General features: G+C 46.7%; 1 protein-coding gene across 2 annotated transcripts in view; it reads left to right on the top strand.

Annotated features, from left to right (window-relative positions):
* The first annotated feature begins 386 nt into the window (after positions 1-386).
* LOC121846327 (G-protein coupled receptor 54-like) overlaps positions 387-10,629 on the top strand; it is a 24,154-nt gene continuing 13,911 nt past the window's right edge. For both annotated transcript variants that reach the window (XM_042320211.1, XM_042320210.1), the window contains exons 1-2: positions 387-621; positions 802-1,093. In XM_042320211.1, coding sequence (XP_042176145.1) covers positions 838-1,093 — 256 coding nt within the window. In that variant the 5' untranslated portion in view covers positions 387-621; positions 802-837. The remainder of the gene's footprint in view (positions 622-801; positions 1,094-10,629) is intronic.

Genomic DNA, 10,629 nt, shown 5'->3' with positions numbered 1-10,629 from the left:
CCCCTCCCCTCTCTTCTCTCTACCCTCTCCCCTCCCCTCTCTACTCTCTACCCCTTCCCCTCCCCTCTCTCTTCTCTCTACCCCCCCTCCTCTCTCTTCTCGCCACCCCCTCCCCTCTCTCTTCTCTCTACCCTCTCCCCCCTCCCCTCTCTTCTCTCTACCCCCTTCCCCTCCCCTCTCTTCTCTCTACCCCCTCCTCTCTCTTCTTGCCACCCCTCCCCTCCCCTCTCTTCTCTCTACCCTCTCCCCTCCCCTCTCTTCTCTCTACCCCCTTCCCCTCCCCTCTCTTCTCTCTACCCCTCCTCTCTCTTCTTGCCACCCCTCCCCTCCCCTCTCTTCTCTCTACCCTCTCCCCTCCCCTCTCTTCTCTCTACCCCCTCCCCTCTCTTCTCACCACTCCTCTCTTCTCTCTACCTCTGAAGTCAGTGCTGTCTGTCTGTCCATTGCTGTGGCTTTGACAGAGTGGTGCTTTGAACTGAGAGCTGATATTCTACAGATTGACCAGGGTGAAGGAGGACACTGGAGCGAACATTGACCGTCTCCTGTGTGAGATCTGAACTGGCCGTCGAGTGTCCTCAACATCTTGGTAGGAGTGAGCTAAAAGAGGAATACTCCGAACAGGTGACTCGACCTCTAGCTTTGATAAATTATTCTAACCACAGATCAAACAGAAATTAGATATTATTTTTACCTTTATTTACCAGGGTTAGATCAAGTCTCCGTTTGATTGGAGCATGAATTTGAAAAAGATATTATAGAACAAATATTTTAACATCCTTTTTCCACTGTTGCTTATTTTAGGTTAGGGCATTGGACTAGCTGCAGTACTTGTGCATAATGACGGACAGCCCTGTGGAGACCGGTCCCAGCAGCCTCCGTCCCCTGGCCGTAACGGACCTCTCAGGCTTACTGTGTAACCAGTCAGCCTCTCTGGAGGACCAGGATGTCCAGGGACCCCCGGTGCTGGTGGATGCCTGGCTGGTGCCCACCATGTTCAGCCTCATCATGCTGATCGGCCTGGTGGGGAACTCTCTGGTCATCCACGTTATCACCAGGCACCAGCAGATGAGGACCGTCACCAACTTCTATATAGGTACAGTTCTGTATGTCAACTTTGTTATGTCAACTCTGTTATGTCAACTCTGTTATGTCAACTATGTTATGTCAACTATGTTATGTCAACTCTGGTACGTCAACTCTGTTATGTCAACTCTGTTATGTCAACTCTGTTATGTCAACTCTGTTACGTCAACTCTGTTATGTCAACTCTGTTATGTCAACTCTTTTACATCAACTCTGTTAAGTCAACTCTGTTATGTCAACTCTCTTACGTCAACTCTGTTATGTCAACTCTGTTATGTCAACTCTGTTATGTCAACTCTGTTACGTCAACTCTGTTATGTCAACTCTGTTATGTCAACTCTGTTATGTCAACTCTGTTACATCAACTCAGTAATGGCAACTCTTACATCAACAATGTTACGTCAACTCTGTTACTTCAACTCTCTTACGTCAACTCTGTTACGTCAACTCTGTTATGTCAACTCTGTTACGTCAACTCTGTTATGTCAACTCTGTTACGGCAACTCTCTTACGTCAACTCTGTTACGTCAACTCTCTTACGTCAACTCTCTTATGTCAACTCTGTTATGTCAACTCTCTTATGTCAACTCTGTTACGTTAACTCTCTTATGTCAACTCTGTTACGTCAACTCTGTGACCATGCTGTTATATCAACCTCTACTACGTGTCTGTACTCGTTGTGCCGTGTTCCTGCAGTGAAACAAAGACATCTTGTTCCTGGTGTGTTGTGTCCCCTTCAACGCTACCTTCTAACGTCTAACCTCTAACCTCTCTGTCCTGAGTTCCTGGCTACCCTCTAACCTCTCTGTCCTGTGTTCCTGGCTAACCTCTCTGCCCTGTGTTCCTGGCTACCCTCTAACCTCTAACCTCTCTGTCCTGTGTTCCTGGCTACCCTCTAACCTCTCTGTCCTGTGTTCCTGGCTACCCTCTAACCTCTAACCTCTCTGTCCTGTGTCCCTGGCTACCATCTTTAAAAAAAAATTTATTTCACCTTTATTTAACCAGGTAGGCTAGTTGAGAACAAGTTCTCATTTGCAACTGCGACCTGGCCAAGATAAAGCATAGCAGTGTGAACAGACAACACAGTTAACAATTCAATACCAATTAACAAGTCAATAACACAGTAGAAAAAAAAGAGAGTCTATATACATTGTGTGCAAAAGGCATGAGGAGGTAGGCGAATAATTACAATTTTGCAGATTAATAACACTGGAGTGATAAATAATCAGATGGTCATGTACAGGTAGAGATATTGGTGTGCAAAAGAGCAGAAAAGTAAATAAATAAAAACAGTATGGGGATGAGGTAGGTAAAAATGGGTGGGCTATTTACCGATAGACTATGTACAGCTGCAGCGATCGGTTAACTGCTCAGATAGCAGATGTTTGAAGTTGGTGAGGGAGATAAAAGTCTCCAACTTCAGCGATTTTTGCAATTCGTTCCAGTCACAGGCAGCAGAGAACTGGAACGAAAGGCGGCCAAATGAGGTGTTGGCTTTAGGGATGATCAGTGAGATACACCTGCTGGAGCGCGTTATACGGATGGGTGTTGCCATCGTGACCAGTGAACTGAGATAAGGCGGAGCTTTACCTAGCATGGACTTGTAGATGACCTGGAGCCAGTGGGTCTGGCGACGAGTCTGGCGACGAATATGTAGCGAGGGCCAGCCGACTAGAGCATACAAGTCGCAGTGGTGGTATAAAGTGCTTTAGTGACAAAACGGATGGCACTGTGATAAACTGCATCCAGTTTGCTGAGTAGAGTGTTGGAAGCAATTTTGTAGATGACATCGCCGAAGTCGAGGATCGGTAGGATAGTCAGTTTTACTAGGGTAGGTTTGGCGGCGTGAGTGAAGGAGGCTTTGTTGCGGAATAGAAAGCCGACTCTTGATTTGATTTTCGATTGGAGATGTTTGATATGAGTCTGGAAGGAGAGTTTACAGTCTAGCCAGACACCTAGGTACTTATAGATGTCCACATATTCAAGGTCGGAACCATCCAGGGTGGTGATGCTGGTCAGGCGTGCGGGTGCAGGCAGCGAACGGTTGAAAAGCATGCATTTGGTTTTACTAGCGTTTAAGAGCAGTTGGAGGCCACGGAAGGAGTGTTGTATGGTATTGAAGCTCGTTTGGAGGTTAGATAGCACAGTGTCCAAGGACGGGCCGGAAGTATATAGAATGGTGTCGTCTGCGTAGAGGTGGATCAGGGAATCGCCCGCAGCAAGAGCAACATCATTGATATATACAGAGAAAAGAGTCGGCCCGAGGATTGAACCCTGTGGCACCCCCATAGAGACTGCCAGAGGACCGGACAGCGCCCTCCGATTTGACACACTGAACTCTGTCTGCAAAGTAATTGGTGAACCAGGCAAGGCAGTCATCCGAAAAACCGAGGCTACTGAGTCTGCCGATAAGAATATGGTGATTGACAGAGTCGAAAGCCTTGGCAAGGTTGATGAAGACGGCTGCACAGTACTGTCTTTTATCGATGGCAGTTATGATATCGTTTAGTACCTTGAGCGTGGCTGAGGTGCACCCGTGGCCGGCTCGGAAACCAGATTGCACAGCGGAGAAGGTACGGTGGGATTCGAGATGGTCAGTGACCTGTTTGTTGACTTGGCTTTCGAAGACCTTAGATAGGCAGGGCAGGATGGATATAGGTCTGTAACAGTTTGGGTCCAGGGTGTCTCCCCCTTTGAAGAGGGGGATGACTGGGGTTGCGACAATGGCAGCTTTCCAATCCTTTTGGGGATCTCAGACGATATGAAAGAGAGGTTGAACAGGCTGGTAATAGGGGTTGCGACAATGGCGGCGGATAGTTTCAGAAATAGAGGGTCCAGATTGTCAAGCCCAGCTGATTTGTACAGGTCCAGGTTTTGCAGCTCTTTCAGAACATCTGCTATCTGGATTTGGGTAAAGGAGAACCTGGAGAGGCTTGGGCGAGTAGCTGCGGGGGGGGCGGAGCTGTTGGCCGAGGTTGGAGTAGCCAGGCGGAAGGCATGGCCAGCTGGGGCCGGTAGCAGGAGGCAACAGTGAGAGACTTATTTCTGGAGAGAGTAATTTTCAACATTAGTAGTTCGAACTGTTTGGGTATGGACCTGGAAAGTATGACATTACTTTGCAGGCTGTCTCTGCAGTAAACTGCTACTCCTCCCCCTTTGGCAGTTCTATCTTGACGGAAAATGTTATAGTTGGGTATGGAAATCTCAGAATATTTGGTGGCCTTCCTGAGCCAGGATTCAGACATGGCAAGGACATCAGGGTTAGCAGAGTGTGCTAAAGCAGTGAGTAAAACAAACTTAGGGAGGAGGCTTCTGATGTTGACATGCATGAAACCAAGGCTTTTTCAATCACAGAAGTCAACAAATGAGGGTGCCTGGGGACATGCAGGGCCTGGGTTTACCTCCACATCACCCGCGGAACAGAGGAGGAGTAGAATGAGGGTGCGGCTAAAGGCTATCAAAACTGGTCGCCTAGAGCGTTGGGGACAAAGAATAAAAGGAGCAGATTTCTGGGCATGGTGGAATATATTCAGGGCATAATGCGCAGACAGGGGTATGGTGGGGTGCGGGTACAGCGGAGGTAAGCCCAGGCACTGGGTGAAGATGAGAGAGGTTGTATCTCTGGACATGCTGGTTGTAATGGGTGAGGTCACCGCATGTGTGGGAGGTGGGACAAAGGAGGTATCAGGGGTATGAAGAGTGGAACTAGGGGCTCCATTGTAAACTAAAACAATGATAACTAACCTGAACAACAGTATACAAGGCATATTGACATTTGAGAGAGACATACAGCGAGGCATACAGTAATCACAGGTGTTGAATTGGGAGAGCTAGCTAAAACAGTAGCTAAGACAGTAGGTGAGACAACAACAGCTAATCAGCTAGCACAACAACAGCAGGTAAAATGGCGTTGACTAGGCAGGGAGGGTCGGATTAACTACACACAGAGCCTGAGTGCGGCTGGGGCCGACAGATAAAACATAAACAAGCAGAATGGAGTACCGTGATTAATGGAAAAATAATAGCGATTCCGTATCACATTGGGTGAGGCAGGTTACCGGAAGGTATAAACAAATTAAAAATCGAAAAGAGATTGAAAGTAGATATGGGTCCAGTGAGTGTTTGGGACGCGGCGATTCAGACGGTTAGCAGGCCTGTGCTAACAAGCTAACAGTTAGTAGGCCGGGGCTAAACAAGGTAGCAGTTAGCGGACCGGGGCTAAACAAGGTAGCAGTTAGCGGACCGGGGCTAAACAAGCTAGCAGTTAGCAGACTGAATTAGCAAGCAAGGAGATAGCAAGGGCTAGAAAGTTAGCCTTTGGGGGGCATCGCGATGGGGTGAGTCTGTTTATGCCTCTTCATGCGGTGACATCGATAGACCGGTCGTGGGTCCAGATATTGTAGCCCAGGAGTATGCTTCGGTGGTAGCACAGGAGCTCTGGCCGGGCTAGCTTCAAGCTAAGTGGGTGGAAACGCTAGCCAGGAGTAATCATCCGGGGTTGCGGTTAGCTAGTTAGCTAGTTGTGAAGATCCAGCTGAAAATGTTCCGTTTACGGTGGGAATCCGGGGATAAAAAATAAAAATATAGGTCCGTTATGCTCTGGTTAGTCGCGTTGTTCGAACTGGCGAGAGCTTTCTGAGCTAAAGGTTAGCTGATGACCGGTTAGCTGAAGACCGCTAGCAATGGTTTGCTGACTGATACCTGGTAGTTAGCTGGCTAGCTTCAGTTGAGGGGATCCGGATCCGAAGTAAATATAAGTACTTTAGAAAAAATAGCTACATTGGGTGAGGCGGGTTGCAGGAGAGTATTTAGAAGTTGAGGTTTAGCAAAAAGTTTTAAAAGATATGCGAAGAAAAATATGTTTTAAAAAATATGTTAAAAAAACGATATATACGATATATACAAGGGACACGACACGACAAGACGTCCGACTGCTACACCATCTTGATAACCTACCCTCTAACCTCTCTGTCCTGTGTTCCTGGCTACCCTCTAACCTCTCTGTCCTGTGTTCCTGGCTAACCTCTAACCTCTCTGTCCTGTGTTCCTGGCTACCCTCTAACCTCTGTGTCCTGTGTTCCTGGCTACCCTCTAACAAATCAAATCAAATCAAATGTATTTATATAGCCCTTCGTACATCAGCTGATATCTCAAAGTGCTGTACAGAAACCCAGCCTAAAACCCCAAACAGCAAGCAATGCAGGTGTAGAAGCACGGTGGCTAGGAAAAACTCCCTAGAAAGGCCAAAACCTAGGAAGAAACCTAGAGAGGAACCAGGCTATGTGGGGTGGCCAGTCCTCTTCTGGCTGTGCCGGGTGGAGATTATAACAGAACATGGCCAAGATGTTCAAATGTTCATAAATGACCAGCATGGTCGAATAATAATAATGCAGAACAGTTGAAACTGGAGCAGCAGCACAGTCAGGTGGAAGTTGAAACTGGAGCAGCAGCATGGCCAGGTGGACTGGGGACAGCAAGGAGTCATCATGTCAGGTAGTCCTGGGGCATGGTCCTAGGGCTCAGGTCAGTTGAAACTGGAACAGCAGCATGGCCAGGTGGACTGGGGACAGCAAGGAGTCATCATGTCAGGTAGTCCTGGGGCATGGTCCTAGGGCTCAGGTCCTCCGAGAGAGAGAAAGAAAGAGAGAAGGAGAGAATTAGAGAACGCACACTTAGATTCACACAGGACACCGAATAGGACAGGAGAAGTACTCTAGATATAACAAACTGACCCCAGCCCCCACACATAAACTACTGCAGCATAAATACTGGAGGCTGAGACAGGAGGGGTCAGGAGACACTGTGGCCCCATCCGAGGACACCCCGGACAGGGCCAAACAGGAAGGATATAACCCCACCCACTTTGCCAAAGCACAGCCCCCACACCACTAGAGGGATATCTTCAACCACCAACTTACTATCCTGAGACAAGGCTGAGTATAGCCCACAAAGATCTCCGCCACGGCACAAGCCAAGGGGGGCGCCAACCCAGACAGGATGACCACAACAGTGAATCAACCCACTCAGGTGACGCACCCCTCCAGGGACGGCATGAGAGAGCCCCAGCAAGCCAGTGACTCAGCCCCTGTAATAGGGTTAGAGGCAGAGAATCCCAGTGGAAAGAGGGGAACCGGCCAGGCAGAGACAGCAAGGGCGGTTCGTTGCTCCAGAGCCTTTCCGTTCACCTTCCCACTCCTGGGCCAGACTACACTCAATCATATGACCCACTGAAGAGATGAGTCTTCAGTAAAGACTTAAAGGTTGAGACCGAGTTTGCGTCTCTGACATGGGTAGGCAGACCGTTCCATAAAAATGGAGCTCTATAGGAGAAAGCCCTGCCTCCAGCTGTTTGCTTAGAAATTCTAGGGACAATTAGGAGGCCTGCGTCTTGTGACCGTAGCGTACGTGTAGGTATGTACGGCAGGACCAAATCAGAGAGATAGGTAGGAGCAAGCCCATGTAATGCTTTGTAGGTTAGCAGTAAAACCTTGAAATCAGCCCTTGCTTTGACAGGAAGCCAGTGTAGAGAGGCTAGCACTGGAGTAATATGATCAAATTTTTTGGTTCTAGTCAGGATTCTAGCAGCCGTATTTAGCACTAACTGAAGTTTATTTAGTGCTTTATCCGGGTAGCCGGAAAATAGAGCATTGCAGTAGTCTAACCTAGAAGTGACAAAAGCATGGATTAATTTTTCTGCATCATTTTTGGACAGAAAGTTTCTGATTTTTGCAATGTTACGTAGATGGAAAAAAGCTGTCCTCGAAATGGTCTTGATATGTTCTTCAAAAGAGAGATCAGGGTCCAGAGTAACGCCGAGGTCCTTCACAGTTTTATTTGAGACGACTGTACAACCATTAAGATTAATTGTCAGATTCAACAGAAGATCTCTTTGTTTCTTGGGACCTAGAACAAGCATCTCTGTTTTGTCCGAGTTTAATAGTAGAAAGTTTGCAGCCATCCACTTCCTTATGTCTGAAACACATGCTTCTAGTGAGGGCAATTTTGGGGCTTCACCATGTTTCATTGAAATGTACAGCTGTGTGTCATCCGCATAGCAGTGAAAGTTTACATTATGTTTTCGAATAACATCCCCAAGAGGTCAAATATATAGTGAGAACAATAGTGGTCCTAAAACGGAACCTTGAGGAACACCGAAAATTTACAGTTGATTTGTCAGAGGACAAACCATTCACAGAGACAAACTGATATCTTTCCGACAGATAAGATCTAAACCAGGCCAGAACATGTCCGTGTAGACCAATTTGGGTTTCCAATCTCTCCAAAAGAATGTGGTGATCGATGGTATCAAAAGCAGCACTAAGATCTAGGAGCACGAGGACAGATGCAGAGCCTCGGTCCGATGCCATTAAAATGTCATTTACCACCTTCACAAGTGCCGTCTCAGTGCTATGATGGGGTCTAAAACCAGACTGAAGCATTTCGTATACATTGTTTGTCTTCAGGAAGGCAGTGAGTTGCTGAGCAACAGCCTTCTCTAAGATTTTTGAGAGGAATGGAAGATTCGATATAGGCCGATAGTTTTTTATATTTTCTGGGTCAAGGTTTGGCTTTTTCAAGAGAGGCTTTATTACTGCCACTTTTAGTGAGTTTGGGACACATCCAGTGGATAGAGAGCCGTTTATTATGTTCAACATAGGAGGGCCAAGCACAGGAAGCAGCTCTTTCAGTAGTTTAGTTGGAATAGGGTCCAGTATGCAGCTTGAAGGTTTAGAGGCCATGATTATTTTCATCATTGTGTCAAGAGATATAGTACTAAAACACTTGAGCGTCTCTCTTGATCCTAGGTCCTGGCAGAGTTGTGCAGACTCAGGACAACTGAGGTTTGGAGGAATACGCAGGTTTAAAGAGGAGTCCGTAATTTGCTTTCTAATAATCATAATCTTTTCCTCAAAGAAGTTCATGAATTTATCACTGCTAAAGTGAAAGTCATCCTCTCTTGGGGAATGCTGCTTTTTAGTTAGCTTTGCGACAGTATCAAAAAGGAATTTCGGATTTTGTTCTTATTTTCCTCAATTAAGTTAGAAAAATAGGATGATCGAGCAGCAGTAAGGGCTCTTCTGTACTGCACGGTACTGTCTTTCCAAGCTAGTCGGAAGACTTCCAGTTTGGTGTGGCGCCATTTCCGTTCCAATTTTCTGGAAGCTTGCTTCAGAGCTCGGGTATTTTCTGTGTACCAGGGAGCTAGTTTCTTATGAGAATTTTTTTAGTTTTTAGGGGTGCAACTGCATCTAGGGTATTGCGCAAGGTTAAATTGAGATCCTCAGTTAGGTGGTTAACTGATTTTTGTCCTCTGGCGTCCTTGGGTAGGCAGAGGGAGTCTGGAAGGGCATCAAGGAATCTTTGTGTTGTCTGTGAATTTATAGCACGACTTTTGATGTTCCTTGGTTGGGGTCTGAGCAGATTATTTGTTGCAATTGCAAACGTAATAAAATGGTGGTCCGATAGTCCAGAATTATGAGGAAAAACATTAAGATCCACCACATTTATTCCATGGGACAAAACTAGGTCCAGCGTATGACTGTGACAGTGAGTGGGTCCAGAGACATGTTGGACAAAACCCACTGAGTCGATGATGGCTCCGAAAGCCTTTTGGAGTGGGTCTGTGGACTTTTCCATGTGAATATTAAAGTCACCAAAGATTAGAATATTATCTGCTATGACTACAAGGTCCGATAGGAATTCAGGGAACTCAGTGAGAAACGCTGTATATGGCCCAGGAGGCCTGTAAACAGTAGCTATAAAAAGTGATTGAGTAGGCTGCATAGACTTCATGACTAGAAGCTCAAAAGACGAAAACGTCATTTTTTTTTTTGTAAATTGAAATTTGCTATCGTAAATGTTAGCAACCCCTCCGCCTTTGCGGGATAAACGGGGGATATGGTCACTAGTGTAGCCAGGAGGTGAGGCCTCATTTAAAACAGTAAATTCATCAGGCTTAAGCCATGTTTCAGTCAGGCCAATCACATCAAGATTATGATCAGTGATTAGTTCATTGACTATAATTGCCTTTGAAGTAAGGGATCTAACATTAAGTAGCCCTATTTTGAGATGTGAGGTATCATGATCTCTTTCAGTAATGACAGGAATGGAGGTGGTCTTTATCCTAGTGAGATTGCTAAGGCGAACACCGCCATGTTTAGTTTTGCCCAACCTAGGTCAAGGCACAGACACGGTCTCAATGGTGATAGCTGAGCTGACTACACTGACTGTGCTAGTGGCAGACTCCACTATGCTGGCAGGCTGGCTAACAGCCTGCTGCCTGGCCTGCACCCTATTTCATTGTGGAGCTAGAGGAGTTAGAGCCCTGTCTATGTTGGTAGATAAGATGAGAGCACCCCTCCAGCTAGGATGGAGTCCGTCACTCCTCAGCAGGTCAGGCTTGGTCCTGTTTGTGGGTGAGTCCCAGAAAGACGGCCAATTATCTACAAATTCTATCTTTTGGGAGGGGCAGAAAACAGTTTTCAACCAGCGATTGAGTTGTGAGACTCTGCTGTAGAGCTCATCACTCCCCCTAACTGGGAGGGG

The sequence above is a fragment of the Oncorhynchus tshawytscha genome, linkage group LG04 (genome assembly GCF_018296145.1).
Source record: "Oncorhynchus tshawytscha isolate Ot180627B linkage group LG04, Otsh_v2.0, whole genome shotgun sequence".
NCBI classification, from domain to species: domain Eukaryota; kingdom Metazoa; phylum Chordata; class Actinopteri; order Salmoniformes; family Salmonidae; genus Oncorhynchus; species Oncorhynchus tshawytscha.
This window is presented reverse-complemented; position numbering and strand designations above follow the sequence as displayed.